The following is a 23,684-nucleotide window of genomic DNA, read 5'->3' as shown; positions in this document are numbered from 1 at the left end:
TGGGGCCCTCGCGGCGCTGCGAGCGGCGGTGGCCCCGCGGTGCGATCCGCCTCGGCGGGGGCTGCGGGCTCGGCCCCGTGCTTCGGAGGCCGCTGCCCAGGGGGGTTGTGTGCCGGGTGGGGGAAGCAGCCGAGCTGGGAGCGGAGCGATGGGGACTTATGCAATGCGCTGGGTTTCGCGGGCTGCGTGTGCCCGGTGCTTCGGTTCTTGGTAAGTGAAATTGAGAGCGTTGACACCTTCAGTCGGGCGTGGAGAGTGCGTTCGGGGCCTTGCTGCTCCTGGTACAGCTGATGCCGGTGCGTTTGCTGTGGCAACTCTGCGTTGCTACATTAATGGCCAAAATTCTTGAGTGGAAATCATATACCTTAATTTTTTTTTGTTGTTTGTTTTTTCGTTATGGGCCTCTTTCAGTGTGTTTGAAACTGTAGCGTGGTGTGGGATCCCACTTTTACAACTGGCAGCAGAGAACAGAGGGGCACTCCCTGTGGAATGTGTCCGCCCGTGGCCCCGTGTGCCTGGTGCTGGGCAGCAGGAAAGGTCTGTGAGGTGTGACTTCAGTATGACTGTGCCAGGAACTGCCCTGGGGCTGAACAGCCAGCAGCACTCTGGGGCTAATGTCCAGTTCTTAGTGGCATATGTGGCCTGGGCACTTACATTCTGATTTCTTCTGTTATGGAGCTGCTTGCTCAAATAACTTGCCATTTTTCCTCATTTAAGAAGTAGTAAACGTCATTGGTGACATCTTATGGCATCTCGGTCTTAGTGAAGAGTTTTGTCATGTAAGCAGACAGATTTCTTGCTCCTGACCTCCTGCCTCACTTCAGGTCTGTGGGCTGCAGTCTGGAGCTCTGGTGCGTAACTAACTGCTCGCCTGAAGGAGCTGGGGTGCATCCCTGCGGTGGATGGCTTTGATGAGTGCTTTCTGGTTGGATGTACTAACTTGTCACAAGTTTTATCTTCTAGCCTAAAAAATGTCTTATAATTTCTCGAAAACAGACTTTGTCCAACAGACCTCTGCCTCCAGCGTGTTCAGTTGTGTTGGGGTGGAAGTAAGAATGTGACTGCAGAAATGTTTTGTCTGGTGGTATGGCAGCACTAAGAAGTTGATCTGTCCCACATCTCCAGTTTGGTCCTTTCCCCGTGCTGTTGTGTGAGGCAACCTCAGCTCTCAAGTGCTGCTGCTGTATATTACATTTCTAAAATAGTAATCCAAGAAGCCACAGCAGAAACAAATCTGAAAGCAGCAGAGAGAGTGTGGCAGGCATGGGGAACTCAGAGGGTGGACAGGGGCTGGTTCTGCTTCCATCAGGTTGTGTAATTGGGGCTTCTGTGGAGAAATGCATAACACCTCCTTTCTGACTCTGCCGCTTGTGAGCATTTAACTTTCTTTCCCCTCAAATATTTTGAGTTTTTAGCCTGGTGAGAGAACCGAGGAACTAGAAATGTTCACACAGTCCCAAACACAGATCACATTTTTCTCTACGTGTTACACCCAGGGTTTCTGTGTTGGCTGTATGGAGCCTTTGAGCCTACGCTTAAAGAATAAAGTAGAGAGTAAATCAATCTCCATTGTTTTTTAAGTGATTAATATGGGCCATTTGAAAGGAGATCTGTTATATAGATCCATTAATGAGTTTTTCTCCTTTGTGAAGCGTTTTGAATGTGCTCTTGGACAACCCCCAGTGTGGCATATATGCAAGTATAGTTTCCTTCCTCTTCCTTACTGTTGATTGTTTTGTTTAGCACAGGTGATTCTGCTCTAAGTGCTTTCTTGCAGGGCATGGAGGAGGGATTGCACATGGGTAAAACAATGAGAAATGTTGTTTCAAGTTGCTTGAGGAGGGAGAAGGGAACTCCTAATGTTTGGGTATATTATCAAATGGACTGTGTTGTGCATGCATCATTGTGTGCGTGTATAAATGACCAGAGTGATTTCCATTATAAGCCTAGATTCCTCTCAGTTTCTAGTAATGCTAATAAGCGCTGGGACTTGGGGTGAAGACAGTCTGAAACTGAAAATTGAAGCCCGGGTGCTTCTCTAAAGAGAGAGCTGTTTTTAGCTAGAACTTGATTTTTTTGGTGTGCCTTCATGAGTGCCATCCTATCTGTTAATGCACATGGCCTGGTCTTCCTGCAGTGTGTGTGCTGATAGAGCTGTGCATTGCAGAGGAAGGAGCTGTGCTGATGCACATGGGCATGTTAGTGTGTGCTGAGGTGTGCCAGACTCCGCAGTAGTGGCAGCTCAACACTTGGACAAATGCTGGGTGTGACGGAAGAATGAAGTGGTTGTGATGGTTTTTCTTTTTTTTTTTAATTTGTTGAAGAGATCTTGTTCCCCATCTGCTTTGTAGACCGTTGATTCAATGTAGTACTGAAGACTGGCTGTGTAGTAAAATAAATGATACCTTTCCATAGGAGCTGCTCTGGGTGGCATAACAGTTGGTATGCACATCATAGTGCTCAGCAGGAGCATGGGTGTGGAACAGCAGCTCAGCAAACAAGTGCCCAAAGCGAGAGAGGGGGATAAGATTTTAATTAACAGGACCTCTATCTCTTTTATAGTAATACAGGTTAGCAAGAGGAGTACATGGAGACATCTTTCACATCTGATAAAAGATCTGGAGGTGGCTTATTAGATACAGGTTCAGTCTTGGAATTTGTTCTTGAAAATGAAGTGTATGCTTTCCATGCAATGCAAGTCAATGTTGGGAATCACTGATTTCTGTTATTGCAGTGCCAAACTAAGTGATGTGGTAGATCCCTGTCAGTCTGGACATCGTAAGACAATAAAATGTGATTCTCCTTCTAGGTAGTTTATAACATAAGCAGCAGAGTACCCGTGTTTAACGTGAAACAAAACAAGAGGGATTGGCACAGAGCTAAGGAACTCATCAGAGCAAACAGGTTGAGAAAGTGCTGTCCAGAGCAGTGCTTTTCCTGTGACTGCAAGGGGCAGAGGCGTGTCCATTACAGACAGCAAGAACTAGTGCTGGTGAGTTAATGTAGTGAAAGCATGGATGGGAGTTGTGATGTCTAGGAAGTGAGCTGTAGGGTCAGTTCTGAGATGTAATATGAAAAAGGCAGGGGAAACCTTGGAAAGAGGTTAGGAGGACTGTGAAAGAAGTGCTGAATGGGAGTAGGCTCAGTTCTGGACTGGTAACAAGTAGTTCTGGATCTCATTTCACATCTGAGTTCACTGAATATGCTGATACGACTGTGAAGGTATGAGATCAAAGAGCTTTTTTGGGTGTTTGTTTTTATTGTAAAATGAGGGAGCCTAAGTTTGTAATGTGGAAGCCTTTGTTTTTAATGTGAAGCCAGAGGAGAATGAGATGTGAAGAAGATGAAAGAATATGAAGTGTGTCAGCGGGAAACAGAAGGAGCTTGGAGAGCAGACAGTCCTACAGAAAACAGCTGTCCCAGAGTGATCAGCTACACCCAAAAATGGCTATCAGGTGGCCTATGGGAAAACATGAGAAGAATGCATGTATAGGATAGGTTTTCCTGTTGTCCACCGTGAGATAGGAGGGCACTGGTGAGTCTGTGCAAAATAAATGGGTGCTGCAGAGCTGAGGGACCTGAGAAGCAGCTGTGGGTGCTATCCAGCAGCGGAGGTGGCAGAAATGCAGCAGGAAGGAAGAGTTAGCCCCTTGTTACTACAGGAGGAGTAAATGCAGGCAATGACATCTTTGCTGTGCTGTCTCAACACAGGCAGTGGGCTCAGCCAGGCCCGGGGCTCGTTGAAGTGCCTTAAGCAGTGCTAAAAGAGCATGGCAAAAGGGGATAGTACAGAGGGAGAATGGAAGAGGGTTGTCCTTGCTCTGGGAAGCAGTTAATTTGAGTTGTACTGTTGCTCTGTTTTAAATGTTTTATGGATAAACATTTTAAGTAGTGAAGAATTGATGTGCGTGATAGCAAAAAAAAAAAAAATTGGCAAATAGAGCAAATGGCCAAGTAAAACTGACCAGCTTACATGATAAGATCACAGATACAGTATGCGTGTCACAGAATAAATCATCCATGTCGAGCCTGTACTTGGAAATACAATCAAATAGAGTAATTAAGTGTTTTTTTTATCTCAAAATGATACCCATATGGTACAGTCTCCTGAAAGAGTCACAGATAATGAGTAGTATGCCAGATTGTCTAGAACAAGATTCTCGGACAAAAGTTCTGAAGGTTTCCATGTAACCAGAGAAACTTAATATATTTGATTGACCTATTTTCATTTTACATAAAAAGACTTTTTTAAAAGCAAATTGTTCTCAGCCATGCTTTCTTCAGACTCACAAATTGGTGTAGTCAAATTTTGCCAATACGTTTCATAGGAGGGGTGGACTTTTCCAGTTAAAGGTTTCCTCTTGTATGTCCTTGAAACAAGCAAAAAGAAGTTCAGTAGCCTTTTTGACGGAACTGTAGCAGCCATTTCAGTGTATGTAGGCAGGTGAACTATTTTCTTTTTCCAATAGGTAAAACCAAGTTAAAAATTGCCTTACAGGAAAGCTGAGTGTGATCTCCCCTGTGTAGGTGGCACTGCTCACACAGCTCATGCTGGAAGCTGGTGCCTGTGCGCGACTGCTGGTAGCTTCCTGCCCTGAACCAGGCACAGAACTGTCACCCGAGCTCCTGAAGTGCTTTGCTTCTTCCTCATCAGTGCCTTTCTTAAATGGGAATAAGACTAAGTAGTGTCTCGGAAAGTGGCAAATAAGCTTTTGCAGCTACAGTGTAACATGATGTCACGTTTGTTCTTGCAGTTGCCCATTCCAGTTTTATATTACAATAATTATCATTAAGAATCATTAAGGTTGGAGAAGATCTCTACGATCACCAAGTCCAACCATCAACCTGTCCCCACCATGCCCACTGACCACATCCCTCAGTGCCACGTCTGTCCTTGCCTTGAGCGCCTCCAGGGATGGTGACTCCCCCAGCACCCAGGTCAGCCTGTTCCAGTGCCCGGCCGCTCTTTCAAAGAGGAAATAGTTTCTAATAGCCAACCTGAACCTCCTCCGAACTTTGATGTCGCGTTTTTGTACTTCTGCTCACTTGTTGCTAGCGCTGTACATTGGTTGTGATGGTGTCAATGTATGTAACTGATAAACTGGTCTTTGTGTGAGCGGTTGGGTAACGGAATCTGGTTCTCTGGAAAGCAGTATCTTTCTGTGGAGTGTTATTTTTTTTTTGTTCTCTGCGTGGTAAGGAAAGGGCAGAAGCTGCTGGTTATTTAAACTGCATGCTTACTGTAGTGGGAAAAATGTCTTCAGTGGGAACTGCTCTCTCGATGCACAGGCAAATTGTACATTTTAAATAAAATCTTGCTCACCTTTAGCTGTGTGATGAGCTGTACACAGTGAGCTTGCAGAAAGCTGTCCCCAAAGGCAGAGCTAACCAAGTGTGGAGTTCTTCCCAGGGAAACAATAGGCTGGTGCACCACACCACAATGGAAAATCTTACAGAATGCTAACAGGCTGTACTGAGAGCGTGCATAGTCCTTCGATTGGTTGGGATATGAAGTCCTAAAATTGTATGTTTAATCAGCCTGTGCTCAGACTTCGGAACTGCAGACTTGATGCTGGCAGATGATACAGCCCACAGAGCAATTCTGTGAGCTTGTTTCATTGAAAGGCAAAACCAGCTTGAACCCTTTCATAAACTGGAAGCCCCTTGGGGTTTCAGGGCAGAGAGAAGACCTGGAAGCTGTGGAACTGACAGGGAAGTTAGAACGTGGTACAAGCGAGGTTGAAGTCCATACCATTGAGGAAACAGTGCCGAATGTTGTCGGTCAGCGTAACTGCGGTGAATGCTGAAGGTCCAGCTGCAGTTGTGTGATCCCAGCCATGAGCAGAGGCTCCCAGTGGGGCTCACCTGGCTGGGGCTGCCTGCTCTGCACGGCAGCACTGTGCTGCCCCAGAGAACGCTTCCTGAAGAGTCGTGCTGTCTGTATCGCATCGCCTTATGGCGTGTACCTTCCAGGAAAGTCCACTGACAGCTTTTCCCTGTGGAAGTTTTAGCTGGGATCTAAACTTGATGCTTCAGATAAAAGGGCAAAAGTACGATTTCCTTCTTTTGAATCTTATTCCAAGTTGGTAGTAGGTCATCTTTTAACATTCTTTTAACATTCCTAAAGGATTAAAATACATGGGGGGGGTTTCTTCAATTGTCTTTGCAAATGTGAACTGCCATGCTGTTCTCCTTCCGTTGTGCTGAGGAAGAGCTGTGTCCGAAGGCAGCAAGCCCTGGGGACAGCTGGGGGTGCCACCCGCTCCTCAGAAACCTCTGGCTGATGATGTTGTTCCCTGTTGGCCTTGGGATGTATTTCACTCCTTTTCCCTGAGTTTGGCTGCTGGCTCTAATCACAGTGTTCTTAAAAGTGAATTAGTTTTTCCCAAGAACGTGTGGTGCTTGTCCGTATACAGATCGTAGTTAATTCACAGGAATGAAAAGAAATCATACATCCTGCTTCTTGGTAAATAATTATATGAGCTATCTGCAACTTGAGAATTAGATTTAACAAAGCTCTCTGTGAATAGCTTCAGTGGTGAGACTGCAGATGCAGCCGGGATGTACAGCATTCTGCCAGTTCTTGCTTTGGGATGGCTATGGTTTTGCTACTTTTGACGTAAAGTCTCTGGTGTTGCTTGTAAGAATAAACTTAAAGCCATTACTTGAATTCAATTCTGTAATCTCATGTGTATGAAGATAATACATTGAAGTAACTGGGTTTTTAAAACCCCCATCGCTTGGTGTGTCCAGTGAGAGCAATCATGACAATTTTTGCCTTGTTCCTTGCAAGTTTATTCTGAGCTATAAGTCACCTTTCTGATATGAGTGGTCCAAACTTCATGCAGATTTGTATAAAAATCACTTACCTGCAAGCGTTGTTCTAAAGGGTAACAGCTCTTAATTTACAGTACATCTTTTTCTGCAGTGAAGCCCGTATTCTTGTTTTGCAGCTTTTGTTTTTTGCAAAAAGTTAATATGCTTTTCCTGTATTGATTATCAGTTACATGCCAGTAACACCTCCATCTAATAACCAGTCCTGCCTTGCTCGGTGAGGCCCATAGCATGTTATGTAAACGTTCACGTGCGGATTAGTGATGGCAGTGCAGTGTGTGAAAGCCTAGCTGTGATACACACCTGGACCTCACTGTCTTTTGTGTGTCACTTCTGGAAGGGGTTTAGCCTCCTATCTCTTAGAGGCATCTCACTGAAAGGATACTTGGGAGCGTTCAACACAAGACGCTGACACTAGAACGTATTTCCTTTGCATGCTGTTGTGATAATTAATGAATTCTAATCCCAGTGTGAATTTAAGGTCACTTCTTAAAAAGCAGGTTAAACGTGCCCGTTTTAACACAGGAAAATACTTTTGGGATTGTTGTTTAAGTATGTTGCATTTGTGAGTGAATGTGAATCCCATTCTTTTTATACCCCTACATAAAAAAAAAATATTTTTCTCTTTATAGAACTGACAGTGCATCAGCTGACCAGGACAATTTAAAATACTCTTCATCCAGAGATCGGGGCAATTCTGCCTCCTATGGATTACAACCCTCAAATTCAGCTGTGGTGTCTCGACAAAGACACGATGATATCAGAGTCCACACTGACATACAGAATGAAGACAAAGGTATTCAGATCACTGTTTCATGTGTAAATTCTGAGGGGACGTTCCAAGAAAGACAGTATACTCAAAATGCTTGAGAAACTTTTTTTTCTTTCAAAAACTACAGTGAACTGACGCAGCTTATTGTCACAGTCTCACTGTGGTAAGAGATTTACCTGGGATCAAAGAAAAGCTGTGATTGATATGAGCAGTGAGAAAATAGGCAGTTGCATTAAGGGAGGAATGCAAGAGAAGACTTAATGCATTAACAGTGTTCCTGAAGAATAGTATTTTGGATGTGTCTGGTCTGCAAGTTGTAATTTCTTCCTGCATAGTGCCTGGTGATTGTAGCATTGGAAATGGGCTGCCTGGTTCAAGGGACTGCTGCTCAGAGCATCTCGTGCAGCTTTACTGTGGTGAACTGGAATCTTAGGGAATCAAATCTTTTTGTTGTTAATGGGAATTTGTGCTTTTCTCTGCCTTAGTCTGACTTCATATGGGTTGCACAATGTATGGTTTGTACCACTTCAGAGTTGGGTTTCTTTTTTTGAGGGTATGGGGAGAGGGGAAATACTTTCTCTAGAAGACAGCTGAAATTTCAAAATGATATCCATTGTGAAAGAAAAACTTGTAATCTCGACTCTAATTCTAAATACAGAGATGAAATATGAGGATTTTCTGCTTGCAGAATCTCAGTGATAGTGCTGTGGAGGCTGGTGCTCTAGAACCTCAAAAGCATCTGCACTCCCCCTTATTTTCTATCTTGTATTTTTCTGTATACAGCTACACACCGTGTCTTGGGGTATGCTACAACTAGGTGCACTGATGCAGATTTACTTTTTGCAAGTAGTAAGTGCTGTTAGTGGAAGAAAGGAGCATGAGTCAGGTTTTGCTTACCTTCATGCTGTAAGAGTTGATAAACAGAGGAACTTACTAGAAAGCAGATAGCAGATACACTGACAATGAAATCTAACATGGAGGGATCTACAGTGATTCAAACATACTGGGTTATTCTTAAATACCATGTGCTGGTGTAGTGGAATAGTAAGGTGCATATAAAATCAGCGAGGAAGTTTTTGTGAGGTTACTGGAAAGTACCTCTTGAAAGGGAGGAATGTACCCGTCTCTTCCTCAAGTACTGTGACTTACAGGACGTGCCTCTGCTAGCTCAGCACTTTGACTCAGCTGTTCTGTTCAGTTGTGGCTTGAAAAGAGATGTACAAAACCAAATTCCTTGTACTCCTTGTTCATTTTTATATTTTAAGAAGTTTGTAAGCTTGCAGATGCAGTTTCACGTCTGTGTTGTTTTGTTTTTCTTGTCTGAGATTTTTCAGGTACACTGTTGGAGTCTGCCAGTGGGGAGCTTTCATTTAAAGAACTTGTAGCTTCTCTATCCTGGGTGACCATAGTCACAAGTATCTGGAATCCTTAAGAGGTTTCTTTTTTCCAGTTTCTGGTGTTGATAGCACAAATGACCTCTTACTTGATTATTTGTGGAAGTTCCTTTCTGAAAATCTGGGTTGCAGTTGTGCACCTCCCCTAGCAGCCTGTTCAGTGCTTTAGGACTTTCCTGGTTAAGAGTTATTTTCTTATATGCGGTTCAAATTTCCCTTGCTGCAACTCATCACAGGTGGCTCCTGTCGTTTTCACGTCTCTGAGACTAGTCTGTCACTTTTTTTTTAAACAACCTTTCACATTAGGTATTGGAAGTCTGCAGCTAGCATCTCCCCTTTGTCTTCTCTACTTTACTTTCTGAAACAAGACAGGTAAGTTTGCAGACTTCAGTTTTTAAAACTAAATCCAAGGCCTCCTGAGGTTTGTTTTCATAGATTAGATGTTCCCCTTCTCTGCGTTATTTTTGTGCCTTTTGATTTGTTGCTCTATGATGTACTCAGTCTTTACTGAAGAAAAAAAAAACTACACTAGTATTCATGCTGTGCTATCCGTACACTTCTGCTACAATTAATAATAGTGACATAGCTGCTCTTGTTCTTATTTGCTCTCAGAGTTGATATTTTAATAGAAGTGAGTTAGAATTTGTATATGTTAGAATTTTCAAAATCTTTTGTGAGCAGCAGATAACTGTCTGAAGGGAATTATGTAACATTTACAGCCTTAATGCCAAAGAACTTGCTTGCGCTGCTGCTCTTTATTTACTCAAAATGACAACAATGCTATGCTTCGTGTTGTTACCAAAGATGTACTGTGTGTATGTCAAGTGGGATAATGTAGGCTTGTGTTCAGTTCGTGTCAGATAATGTCAAAAATGCTGGAGCACATGCCAATACCTGTGCAAGCAACCAAATCCAGATGAGACTTCTGTGTGCGCTAGTGGGAATGCATGAAGGAACTTCCAAGTCCTGTTGTATGTGACAGCACGTGTTTGTGATGCTGATGTCTGTGGTCTGAATGCGTGATTGTCTGACACCTTCAGTTAAATCAATTTCTTTGTTGCTTTGTATTTGAGTAATGTACTTCTCTTTAGTCATAAATATTGTTAGTAATTTCTTTCATAGTACTGTGTAGATTTGTTATGGCAAATTAACCTGAAGGAGAGATGCATGCTGCTTTGTTTAAAAACATTGTTATATGTCGTAAATCAAAATGTGCTTAAATTGTCTTTGTTGTAGATGTAATTAACTAATTACAGATGAGATTCTGAGTAGGAGTGGGATCATAGAACAGCTTGAGTTGGAAGGGAGCTTACAGATCCAATTGGATTTCTTGCAATGGTTCAGCAGTCCTGTGTGTAAAATTGCACAAACTTGTGCTGGTAGTTCACAGCTTCGGATAAAAAGAAGTTTTGTATTTGAGACAAATGACATTTTATGTCTGCTAAGGTTCAGACTCACCCTGACGTTTGGAAGTTTTTCACCTATCCCGCTGTTTCAGGAGGTTACCTCCTCTTGTACAGAACCACCTCTCCTTTCCCCCAGGCTGACTTTTATGTACTGATGCAGGTGAGACTGGGGGAATGCCTTTGCTGAAGGAAGCCTTGCATATCTTTCATTGTTCCAGGTTTTGCTTTTTTAGCTGAACTATTCCTGTCTCAAGCAGAGAGAAAACCTCAGAAAGGTGGCTGTGCAGCTGGACTTCCAAGCAAGCTCCAGCACACTGAGGGTGTACGGAGCTGTCAGTTTCATTTCTCCACAGTGCTGCGGAGGAAGGACCTGCCCCCAGTGCCTGAAAAAACCTTTAGTTTCCTCATTTGAGTATGCACATGCTCTAGGAGTAAAATAAGGGATCTTGGAGTAAAAAGGATTGCCCTACTCAAAATGACCCTTTCATTTCTGTTTTGTACTGTTGCTGAAGATGTACCATGTCACTCTCAAGTGGGAGAATGTAGGATTGCATTTAATTAAAGGTTATGCCAATATTAATGTGAAAATCCTGACTGCTGTGTGTTTAGGGAGAGTTGTTCAATTTGTGTGTTGTGGTTTAAATAATCCATGGCTTATTCAGAGCTTTCTCTTATTTTGGCTGTTTTTTGGACCTTGTGTTGTGGGTTTATAATAAAAACAGTGTTGAAATTTGATTTGAGTAATGAAGGAGCAAGTAAGTGAATGCATCTAGCTGTGTTTACTGGTGAGTTGGTGTGAAAAGCCTTGTAAAATACAAGATAAAAAAAAAATCATAAAAAATCCTCAAAACCAACAAAATTAGTGTTTTTTTAAAAAACCCTTCTATTGCAGTGGAGTTTTATATTTGATTCAAAGGAAGAATAAACAGATTCTGAACACGTGGAACCTTACAGGATATAACAAAACACTTTTGCATGTAAAAGTGAGAAAGAAGCTAAAAAAGATGGTAGAGGTTTGGGCTGTAGATTTGTGTGTGAATTGAATTGCTCTTGATACCCTGCCCTACTGAATGAAACTTGTGTTAATCTCACCTTGTTTTTTCCACAGGTGGCTACAGTGTCAATGGAGGATCTGGGGAAAATACTTATGGTCGGAAGTCGTTGGGGCAAGAGCTGAGAGTTAACAATGTGACCAATCCTGATTTTACCAGTGTTCCGCATGGGAATCGTGCTTTAGCCACAAAAGACATGAGGAAATCACAGGGTAAGGGTCCCATGGATGGAAGGAAGAGGAGATTTCTTCTGGCCACTGCTCGTGTTCAGAATGTCAAAAGAAGTTTGTTATGGAAGGGCTCCAAAGAAGGGAATATGTTCTTAGGGTTCTTGAAAACTAATGCCTGAGTAAAAAATTGCTAGTAAAGAGTCCTGAGCGTGGGAAAACATGTAACGGTGAGCTCAGCCGTTATCTGTTTGCACTGGCCCGCGGGTCAACAGTCATCGTAGCAGGTGATTAGTCAGTAGATGTGTGCTCTGAAGCAGCCACGTTCGTGCTGCCTCTTGCTCAGCTGCAGGTAGATGCCAGGGAGGAGCTGGAGGCACCGTAAGAATGTGGGCACGGCCACGGGAGGTGCAGCAGGGGGAAATCTGGAGTTGCAAGAGGGTGAAAGAATGCTGGGCGTGCTTTTTTTTTTCTTGAGAATGAAGGAGTCACTTTTCCTGCTGATTGGGCTTAAATAATTTTTTTATTTAAAAAAAAAAAAAGCTGTTGCAAGGACATTGGAATGAAAGTAGCGAGTTTGTTATGACTAAGCACTGTCATTTATTGCATCACTTAAACTAACTGGTAGCTGAGTCACTGACAAAAACTATGACTAGTTTATATGTGACCCTTTATAAATGTATAGGGATGTAGTCTTTTTCCTCAGGGCTTTAGATTTTGGGGTGGACAAAAGGTAAAAGAAAGGAGCATTCAGTGTGCTTTGCAAGTGGAGGAGCTGAGTTGCAAGTAGTGACGTGACTGATGCAAAAACCTGATCTTTGGAAGGGGCTCTGGTGTTTTGGTCTCATTTTTGTTCTGTGTTTTTAATGTATTAAGTCATGTCTGTGCAGAGGAAACAAAGAATCGTTTAACGGAGAACTCGGTATAAATCATGCTTCTAGGAGTAGAGTTAGGAGGCAGTTTATGTTCATACTCGCTGAAAATTCAGACTGTTGTAGGTACGTGAGCACCTCTTCAGCCAACAACATGTTGGGAATCTTCTGTGACTGAAGTCACTGCCTATGGTGTGTATGCTTGTGCGTGAAATTCATCCTTCTCCAGATGTCAGATTTTGAGTCTCCTTGTTATCCGGGGAGCTCTCACGATTCTTGTAGATTTCAGCAAGTCACTAAGATGTTTTTGAAAGCTTCTGTGACATACACTAGGGTTATGTTGCAACAGGATCTTCTTAGAAAAAAAAGATACATGTATTTTCTTTTCTGTTGTGCATGCGGGGTTAGCAATTTTAAAAATAGTTTTCTTCTGTGAGTTCGCATATGGCTGACAGCCTGCTGATTTTCCACGAAGTTGAAGTCTTATACAGGTCTTCATTAACTAGTGCTCTGATTAACATAGTTTCAGTCATGCTGAGGGTTATTTTACTCTTCCAATTATTTTTTAGTTACTTTATCATTGTGACTCGACAGCTAACGCTCACTGTCTTAGGGACTAGTGTTAATGTTTATGAGGTATTAATTGATAAGAACAAAGCTGCTTTTAGTAGAGAGATTTGAACAGTATGTCTTGTTCTAGCAGCAGTGGATGCCTGTCTCATAGCACCTTGGTGGTGGTTTTGTTTGTGCAGTTCTAGTTTTAGGATTTTTTTGGTATGTAGGACAGCACAGCCATGTTTTCAAAATAGGTTATGATTTTCCACAAAGAGATTACAAATTAAAAAAAAACACATAAAAAAACAATGCAAAAAAGTTGTAGGATGTGAATTCAATTCACGGCTTCAAGAAAATGGAACTGCTTCAAGAAAACAGAACCACTTCAAGAACAGTGAACAGACTTTTCTTCTGAAACTGAAGAGCCCAATGACCGGTTTTTTTTTTTTAAGGGACAGAGGTTACCTTCCAAAGATAGAGAATCCATTTATAAAAAGTTGCTTAGAAATAATAACGTTCAGTATTTTCCAAATGACTGCATCCTGTTTTGCCCTTCAAGCACAGTGTCTGGTGACCCAACCCAGCTGATGCTGCTGTGGTTTCCCACGTGCTTGCTGAGCAGCAGGGATCAGCACAGACAGGCAGGTGACACGCACTGGGGTCCAAGTCAGCGTTCAGCAGAGTGTAGCTGAAGGGATATTGTAGAACAGGCATTTCTCTTAATCAGGAGGCACATCTGTTACCTTGGAGAGGGTTGTGTTAAGGGGCTGTTGATGCCTTGAATTGTTCAAGGACAGGTTTATATTGCTGTATTGTTTCATTTGTGGACAACGTAGAAGTGAAAAAAAATATGTACATCTTGTTCAGCTTAATCTTTAAGATGCGTACAGTAATATATAACAGGATGCTTGCCTGGTAGTGTTCCTATGGAATTATTCATGAATAGCAGTTGCACATTTCAGTATATGTGTACTATAGTCTGTATTAATTCCCATCCTAACCAAGCCACGTATGTTTTGTTTTTAAACAATTAAATTTGAACTTTCAAAAAACATTTTCTTTCCTAGGGGATTACTGACCTTCTGCTACTGCCCAAACTTTAAAGAAAATGGTAGGCATGGTACACCAAGGGCAGGCTGTATCCTTCCTAGTAGCCCTTTCCTTTCTTTCCCAGGGCTGATAAGATTTTTCCCCAGATGGGTCACTGTACCAGGTCCCTTCTTCTGTAGTTTGGCTATATATTGACCATTGGCAGGCAAGAGTTCAGCTCCAGGTGCTAGCCAAACTCTGGGCAGAAGTAAAAAGGAGATCCTCAGAGGCAAGCAGATATAGTGTATATGTTGCAGTTCTTAGGCTGGCAGGATCGCTAAGACCTCAAATACAGCTTCAGAAGTGCCTTTGCTGGTCATCATTCCTTGTACGTTTCTCACCAGACGTACAGTTTTTCCTCCTCTGCTGGAGACTGCAGTTTCCAGATAAAGCAAGGGCAAAGAAATTCGATTCTTCTTAAGTAGCCTTTAGTCTTTGGTGAAATCAGTGATTTGTTGATACAAGCTCTTTTTGTACCTGTCAGATAACATCTCAGTGTGTCTTTTGTGGATGTTCTAGCTAGGAAGAAAATGTATATTTGACTCTTCTTGCTATTTTAATGTTTGCTAAGCCTCCCTAATCATGCAGAATGTCAGGTGTCTTCAAAGTTCATTGCTGAAACTGATGCCTGGCAAGAAACAGATTATCAAAGCTGATTTTATTTATACTCGATTTTAAAATTCAGAAAATGGCTATGGAAATAAGGTTGAGAAGATTCTTCATGATCATAATGCAGAAAATATTCTCTTGGGAATGAGTGATGTAGAACATACCAGAGAGAACAGTCATCTGTAGTAGTCCTGTGCCATCTCGTAACAGTTGTGGTGACTAAGGAGGTCTTCATCATGTTCCATTAATCTTCTGATTTAATCACCATGAAAAAAATACAATGTCAATCTCCTGAAAAGAGTGTTTTGTTTTTTTTTCTTTCACATAAGTGAGAGGTATTATTCACATGACTTCAGGTAGTGTGATCTATACTTAAATCAGGGAATTTGTGTTGTGACCAACTTCACTAGTATCAGTAACTCTTCTGGTCAACTTAATGAAATGTTTTCAGAGGAAGAGGCTAATTCTCCTCTGCTGTGATCCACTAGAATACAAGACTTGAATGAGTAGTCACTGTACCCTTGCACACATGTATACTTCTGTTCCTCAGTAGAACAAGTGTACCTCTTTTCTTTTCAAAACGGAACCCTGCTAGCTATTAGAAGAGTAACCATAATTGTTCTTGTGCCAAAATGACAGAAAACACAGTTTCTTGGTAGTTTTCTGAGCTTAAATCTGGTTCTTTGCTTCAAGAAACAGGTTGCTTTTTTAAAAAAGGTTTGCTTTAGATATCATTTGTTGAACTGCTTTGTTCATATATTCAGTCAGAAATCTTACTTAACTGTGTTAAACCTTTTTTTTAAAAAAAAAAATATTTATATTTCCTCTTATACAGAAGGCAACTAGATCCAGGATTATGTTTAGAAGTGAAACCTAGTTTTGCTTAGTTGTGAAAGAATTCTACCCAGATACTAGCCTGGCCACTGGAAGAAATAAAATATTTTGGTAGCTAAATTGGATTCTGTATTTTCTCCACATCAAGATGGGTTTTTTTTACTTCCTCAAATTACTATTGAGACTTTTTGAGTGTGCAAATGACCATTTCAGGCAATATATATGTGTTATTGATTGAACGTTGTAGAGAAAAAAAATCATGGCCCTCTCTTTTTCAGAGCGATCGTTGTCTTATTCTGACGAGTCTCGACTGTCAAATCTTCTTCGGAGGATTACTCGGGAAGACGACAGAGACCGAAGACTGGCTACTGTAAAGCAACTGAAAGAATTCATTCAGCAACCAGAAAACAAACTGGTTGGTACTCTTTACTTTTCTGTAGCTCTGGAGTGTTTTTCTTTTTGTAAAACCACCTTTCAAAAAAATGGGTATTGAAATCTGTCTGTGGGGTATATCTTACCTACAACAAAGGAAAGTGTGTTTCTGGATTGTCAGTTCTTTCTCTGTCGTTCAGGAAACTTTCTATTGGTTGATTACTGAGTTGTAGATATAAATATGGCATTCACTTGCTGTTTTTTAAATATCCTTTAGATCCTTTAGCAAAGAAATAAGGAAAAAGAAAACCAAACATGTTTCCATCTTGTTCAAGAACTGTTTCTGTATTTCGAATGAAAGACGTGCGTGTATTGTTACAGTTGTGTGCGTAGCTCATCTTAAAGTGACTGAACTTCCTGGCTAAACGTATACAAATACTAAATTATAGGATAAGTACGTGATGTCTTATCCAGGAGCCTTCTGTCCCCGTTTGGATTGTGTAGTATCCTCAGATGAATATCAGTGTTTCCTTCAATAGCTTCCTGTGTGCTGGGCAAGGAAGACGTGGTAGTCTAATCCTTTGGAGTAAACATGACACCATGTTTTTGGAAGGATGGCTCTCTTGAGAAGGAAGAGTGGCAATAGTTAAAATGCTTTGATTGCATGGCTTATGTTTAAGTAAAGAATCTTTATATAACTAGTCTTTTAGTAATTTACACTTTAATATGGGTCTCACCTGGAATACAAATGGCTCAAAGCCATTGACTCTTTCTTTGTACCAGAAAGAGTAAATTCAGAGAAAGTGAGATATAAGCAGTGCTGTTATGCTGTAACATTTTCTCCCTAACTTTGCTCAGTAGGAATAGTTTGTGACACACTCAGTGGTTGCTCATAGCTCTGGTGGAATGAATAGGTTTCATATCGCTTGGAGATCTTTTTGATAATCTGAGCTCAAGGCATGTTGATGGTTATTTTAAGTCAGCTATTGTAACGGCAGCACGTTTTTGATTTTCATTTACAAGACTGAAATCTGATGGAGAAGAATTGTTTTGTTCTCGTGTTTTGCTTTTTTTAATCAGGGAGGTTTCTGCATTTTTGTAAACAGAATTTTTCTGGGAAGATAATAGCATCACTTCGTTAAACTGTGTGTAACGTCTTTGGTTTGGGCTTCACAAAAGCTTTGGTACGAGAAATGCTTTGCTTCCATTGAGTGGCTATTGGACAGAGGAATGATCTCTGACACTGAGAATTGTAGAGATCTGGTGTTTGGTTGCAGTTTGATGGACAGTGAATTTGTCAATATTTATACACTTCTCTCACTTGCATTCTTCTCTTTCTACATAAATGTGACAGTTGGAGCCCTTATTTTTCAGTAATTGATACATGTTTCTTTTGCCATCTGTTTTTGAAATGTGCAAGCTTTTAACTTTGTAGGTATTAAAAATTAACTGCAGCATCTTGTGAAAACAGTTGCTTGGTACTGTTTTCTTCTTTTCAGTTATCTTAGTTATAGCCATCACCTTGTTAGATACTGGTAAATACTGGCAAATAAGGAAGCCATGAATCCTTCATCAACCATCCGAGGGGAAGTGTAGCATGCTCTTGGAAGAAACATGATAGAACATTCCAGGTGGTGAATATATATTTCAAGCCCTTTAAACTTGAAAGGGATCCCACAATTTTTCAGCATTGATCAAAATGAGAAAGGCACCTTTTGTCTGGATCCGCTTCTGTGGAGTTAGGAACAAAAGCAGTCTTTTTTCATTAGGTCTTTGTTTTTTGTTTGTTTTTAAAATCAGTTTCTGAACTCTAAAATTGCCAAGTGTTTCTTAAGGGTTTGAGGGGAAAAAATGTATCCCATTGTGGATGTCCATATTCAATAGTACTTACTTTGATTTGAAGAATTGAGAGGCTTTTGTCTGACACCTGCCCCTTTTTTTGAGAGCTTTTGAGTTCTCCATGTATTTTGTGAAAAGCATGAAGTGTAAGTTTAAATACCCTGATACACATTTCTAGGCACTGCTGTGGTACTTCACTCCTAAACTCACAACATCTTTATTTCAGTTTTTTGTAACTGTGTTGTATTTAGGTTTATCATTATTTCTCAGGACATACTGGAATTGTTGTTCTGATGCTTAACTCAGTGGCCACATTTTACATGCTGCCATTTAGAATGTTAAAAGTTTGTCATTGAGAAACGTTCTCTTCTCCCAGCTAGCTAACAAAACCAAGATTGGATGTCAAGTTATCTCTACAACCTTGAACATAAAATTTTATAAAATATGGTTCTTAACCTAGCTGTCCCTCTTGCAGTTCTTCACATCATTAAATGTAGTTTTAGAGAGTTCTTTTTGGTGTTGGGATCGAAATGTAGGTGTGTTGAACCAAGTGTAGTAATGAAAGTAACTAGGCAGTGCCACTGCTGTGGAATAATTATAAATGGTAAATCTATCACTGTGTTAGAAGATCAGTGTCTTCCTAAACAAGTGAACTAGGCAAACAGAACAGGCCTTTTTATTGACTCATCAAGTGAGCTTCTTCATAATACAATATATGTAATAATGTTACAGCTAATATATTACTTTGCAGCTTACCTCACTATGGTTTTTTGGTGCTTATTAAGAAAAGTATTTCAGATCATATTTCCCGAGAGTTACTGGTTTATCAATAATGTTTAATGCACAGAAATTAGTACTTGCTTTCTCTGAAGGTGTTGCCGAAGAATTGAATTCTCCAGACAGTATTACTGATCAGTTAAATACTGTGCTGCTATGCTCACTTAGAAATGTAGGACCCTAGGTCTTCAGTAGCCGCTTCTGGTGAGCTGAATGGTGAGTCTTACATCTATGATGTCATGTCATCAGCTAGAACTAAATATAGAGCAGGGCTTGATAGCAGGCTGCCAGTGTATTTTTGTGGCTACTGTAAATAAATACGAAATATAACATGTAGGATAACATTTCAGTATTGCTTAATATAGTTCCTGCTAGGCTGCAGAGGCCATGGAAATCATCATAGCATTCTATTAGCAAACGTAATTGCCAGGTATGTTCTTAATGTGGATGTAAACAGGACCTAGTTTGCAGAGTTATTGTGGCGTTATTATATTTATGCCTTTTATGTATCCTATATTATAGGTACTAGTTAAACAACTGGATAATATCCTGACTGCCATTCATGATGTACTCAATGAAAGGTAAGCAAGAAAAACTAAGCAGTTTAAAGGTTTTAAAGAAGAACAATGATGACGTTAGGTTTATTGTTTTGAGTATAGAAACACTGTAGTGAGGAGGAAAGGTTGGAAGAAATTCACTTATTTTGCATAGATGTGACAAGTCGTATTAAAAGGATGGAACAGGAGGACAGCTAAGACTCGTAAGCATGTCAACAATGCTTTTAGACAGTCTGGAGTACACTTCAGAGAGAATTTCGATGCATCTGTGTGGCTTTTATGTTGTAGGTAGTATGAATTCTGTCTCTGCTATGTTTAATTGGTTAGACACAGTATTGTGTTCCTGTGCTTATCTGGCTTTCAGATCGAGCTTAATTTTTTTTAACAATCTGATTTACTTTGTCTCCATCCAAGTAGGAACGTATGCAGAGGAAGCTCAGGAGTGTGTAGTAACCTTTTGGTGTTTAGTTCAATGCGGCTACCCAAAGTCAGCTTTGTATTAAGAATTTTCTTCCTCAAACAACACGCTGCAAGTAGATTGGCCAACACATTGTATTCTTTTATTAAAATTGATTTATTTCGTAGAAATACTTTGTGGAAAATTTATTACTTGTTATTAATTGCCATTTAAACATTATGGTCATTATTGCAAATAAGTAGGAGGGAAGCAGCTTTGTTTAAGCATATGTTTTCCTGTTCTAGAAAAATGCTGAATCTATTCTTGGTTTCTTCTGTTGTGCTTTAACATCTGGAGACTCCACATTTCTTTTTTTCTCCCCCGAAATGCAGTAGCAAATTGCTTCAAGAACTGAGACAGGAAGGAGCTTGCTGTCTTGGCCTTCTTTGTGCTTCTCTAAGCTATGAGGCTGAGAAGATCTTTAAATGGATTTTTAGTAAATTCAGTTTATCCACAAAAGATGAAGTTAAACTTCTTTATTTGTGTGCAACCTACAAAGCACTGGAGACTGTAGGAGAAAAGAAAGCCTTTTCATCTTTAATGCAGGTAAGACTACAAGTTAAAACAGGAATATTAAGGACTTTTCCAATGCAATGCTTGAATTAACCTTTAATCTAGAATGAACACTAAGTAATGCTATGTTGACATAAGTAAGCATAATTAAAACTGAGAGGGAACTTTGAAATGTTTTAATTCTGATTTTGTTAGAAGAAAATGTCAAATCTTTGTACAGTAATACACATTGTGTTGCTACTTATTAGTGTGTATTGCAGTTCCAAAGTGAAGAATCGTGTTGAGAGCAAAAAAAGAAAACAAAACTAACCCAAGCAAATGGTATGCACAGCCTAGCCTGTGGATTGCTTTGTACCACCTCCATTCTGCAATGTCGAACTTGAATTTTAATGGGATCTGGGACAAAACAGAATGTGTGCAGACAAACTTGATCCCTTGGTTCAAGTTCTAGGGTTTTATTTTGGGTGTAGAGCAAGTGCATTCAGGTCTGTGCTCCAGTTTGGTTTCCGTTTTGTGGAGCCAACAAGCTTTCAGCAGGAGAAACAAACCTAGAACCACCAGTTGTCCTTTAGCTAAACAATTCACAAAAACCAGTATCCTCAAACTTTGAACGTGTTTGCCATATCTCAAGCAAGTGCCCAGCTGAAATAGGTCTTTTGAAGCCATCTGTGTGGTACTTTTTACTGTTTTCCTCCCAGAAGGAACATCGAGAAGCTTAACTCAAAACAGCTTGCTAAAAATGCTCAGTGTTGAATAAATCTATATGATAACTGTTTCACAGGCTATGTTAATGAAGTGAAATGTCTAGTAGCTTTGCTTTACTTTTCAGCTTGTAATGACCAGCCTACAGTCAATTCTAGAAAATGTGGATACACCAGAGTTACTGTGCAAATGTGTCAAGTGCATTCTTTTGTTGTCCCGATGTTATCCACACATTTTCAGCACCAATTTTCGGGTAAGTTTAGTTTGTTCTCTGTATCTTCTCTATTAGGTAGAAAAGTTGTTGTAATATATTGAGTAACTAACGTTTTTTTTCACCTTCCCTTTTCCTCCAACATTTCTTCACAGGATACAGTGGATATACTGGTTGGGTGGCATATAGATCACACTCAGAAACCTTCATTGACTCAACAGGTGTCTGGTGAGTTTGGCTGAAGGGCTACAGATGTCCACTCTGGTTTGGAGAAATTGGGGCTGGGAAGTTACACGAATCTGCTTCTACTGATGTGGAAGGTGACAAAAATGAAAATCAGTTTCTGGCTATGCAATGATAGATTTTGTTCCTAATTTAAGGTTTTTTGCCATTTTGTGGTATACGTGGAAAGACTATTCAGACTGTATTTAAACATCAGTTGATTTGTGCAACTCCTTAGCAATTAGTAGGCTTATGAATTTTAATTATCAAAATTAAGTTATGAAAGAACAAACTGTCTTTTATGTACCTAAACAAATTGTTGTGGTATAGATGCTTTAGTTTACAAAAATCTCATTTTTGTACGTTAACTAGTTCCTTTGTTTTAACTGGCCTGGTATATTTTATGTAGGATGGCTGCAGAGCTTGGAGCCCTTTTGGGTGGCTGATCTCACTTTTTCTACCACACTCTTGGGTCAATTTTTAGAAGATATGGAAGCTTATGCTGAGGTAAATAAGGCTTGATTGTATATACCAGAGTAAACTGTTACAGATTTTATTAAGGCATATACAGCTGTGATTTAAGCATGTATTGTAGAAAATAAAATTGTAGGATTTTCCTGGGAAAAAGAGCATCAAATTAGGAGTATGTATTCAAGTCATATGGAACGGTAATTCTAGAGTGCCCATGGTCTGCTTGGACTATGATTGTAGCCAGGCTATCAACCCTTATCATTAAGAATATCATGTTGTAATAAAATTATCAAGAGAGTAATGCCTTTATTTTTTAAATGCAGCAGTGAAGGCATTTTACTATCTTTCCTTATTTTCTTTTTCTCCGACATTGGAGTGTTTTGGAAGGGGCTATTGAGAGGGGAGATTCTTAATGTTTCTAGGATTAATGGTAAATGTCTTTTAAACAAAGTAACAGGATACATTCTGCAGGAAATAATGTAGCAAGAGGTTTGGCACCAATTAGAAAACTAGAGAATATTGGTTTTAACTTTGACGCTGTAACCTTTGCTTGTTAATGTAGCAAGGGTATTATTATTAAGAGTTTATCTAAGCTGTCGTTAGATTTGAAGGTTTTGGCTCCTGTTTATTTTTATAACTCGATTGTGCTGTAGTCTACGTGTTAATGTGGTGCTAGCAGAGTTGCCTTGCATGCTGATCCTATAGTTAAGGTTGGACTTCCTACACAATCTGTTTAACTCAAAACAGAATAAATTGTTCACTTCTATTAGCGTACTTAGTGTATGCTTATACTTCCAATGGTACAGCTCCAGCAACTAGCATTCATGTATCTCTTTGGCCCTCTTCTGCTGCAGAAACTTGCACTGTTGTCACTATAGGCACATGATTGAAAACTATTAAGTTAGTGCAGTAGGTCAATGCTTAGCAGCTGATGTGCTGAACTAGACAGTGTGCATACTCCTAGTCATGGAAGAGCCCTAAGATAACATGTTAATTTGAATTGTGGAGAAGGTGATTCAGGCTAGTGTGTTCAATCTTGCCGTGGGGTAGACCAAAGCTATATCTATACTGCTGAGATCAGCTCTGGGAAGACTTCCAGGTACTGCTGCCAGCTGGCATGGAATAGCCTGCTGGTCAAATCAGTCTGCAGATAAAGGTAGCTGTGTGTAAACAGCGTGTTGGGGATGGCCACCCAGACATCCTGATGCCAATCTGTAGCTGGGAATTGTTTGGGACGGTGGCAGAAGTATGATAGCACTTGCTGCAACAGTGCTGCATGTCATATTCCAGGGACCAGAAGCATTATAAGGATGTATTTTAATTTTCTAGATACAGTCTAGGAGAATTGTATTTTAGCGGCTAAGTTATGGAATGGTGTTTCATTACTATTCAGTGACTTGCGTATCTTCGTGTGCCTACATCCTGTCTTTGCCAAATTAAGTATATTGGATAAATACATCTAAAGCTGTATATGTCTGGAAAATGGCTGTAATTGATATTAAAACTAATGCTTGATCTTGATGTATTATAACTGTTCATAATGTATCCTGACATACAAAACCTGTGCGCTGCAGGACCTCAGCCATGTGGCTTCTGGGGAGTCCCTAGATGAAGATATTCCTCCTCCCTCTGTATCACTACCTAAACTGGCTGCGCTTCTTCGAGTTTTCAGTACTGTGGTGAGAAGTATCGGGGAGCGCTTCAGCCCAATTAGAGGACCACCGATTACGGAAGCATATGTAACTGATGTAAGAGTTGAAGTTGCTTTTCTTCATTGCTGATATGATTTATTACCATATAATGACAGTTTTTTGATCGATAAATATACGCTCAGCTTGAATCAAATGTATTCCTTTGAAGAAATATGCTGCAAGAATTTTATTAAATATTGATATATGTTGTGACAGTGGCATATTGGAAGCCTATGCAGCAGAAGCGAATGGTTTCTTGTAGGCAGTTGATTTCATGCAGTTGTTTGT

General features: G+C 40.3%; 1 protein-coding gene across 3 annotated transcripts in view; it reads left to right on the top strand.

The window, feature by feature from the left end:
- SMG1 (SMG1, nonsense mediated mRNA decay associated PI3K related kinase) overlaps positions 1-23,684 on the top strand; it is a 64,939-nt gene that overhangs the window by 449 nt on the left and 40,806 nt on the right. For 2 of the 3 annotated variants that reach the window (XM_021411275.1, XM_021411274.1), the window contains exons 2-10: positions 7,467-7,630; positions 11,515-11,670; positions 15,863-15,999; positions 19,095-19,153; positions 19,919-20,132; positions 20,929-21,054; positions 21,168-21,240; positions 21,644-21,741; positions 23,280-23,453. In XM_021411275.1, the coding sequence (XP_021266950.1) occupies positions 7,467-7,630; positions 11,515-11,670; positions 15,863-15,999; positions 19,095-19,153; positions 19,919-20,132; positions 20,929-21,054; positions 21,168-21,240; positions 21,644-21,741; positions 23,280-23,453 (1,201 nt within the window). The remainder of the gene's footprint in view (positions 1-7,466; positions 7,631-11,514; positions 11,671-15,862; positions 16,000-19,094; positions 19,154-19,918; positions 20,133-20,928; positions 21,055-21,167; positions 21,241-21,643; positions 21,742-23,279; positions 23,454-23,684) is intronic. The other variant, XM_021411276.1, reaches the window with a different exon arrangement.

This window comes from Numida meleagris, chromosome 13 (assembly GCF_002078875.1).
Source record: "Numida meleagris isolate 19003 breed g44 Domestic line chromosome 13, NumMel1.0, whole genome shotgun sequence".
NCBI classification, from domain to species: Eukaryota; Metazoa; Chordata; class Aves; order Galliformes; family Numididae; genus Numida; species Numida meleagris.
The sequence above is the reverse complement of the archived record's forward strand: the minus strand, read 5'-3'. Positions and strand labels throughout refer to the sequence as shown.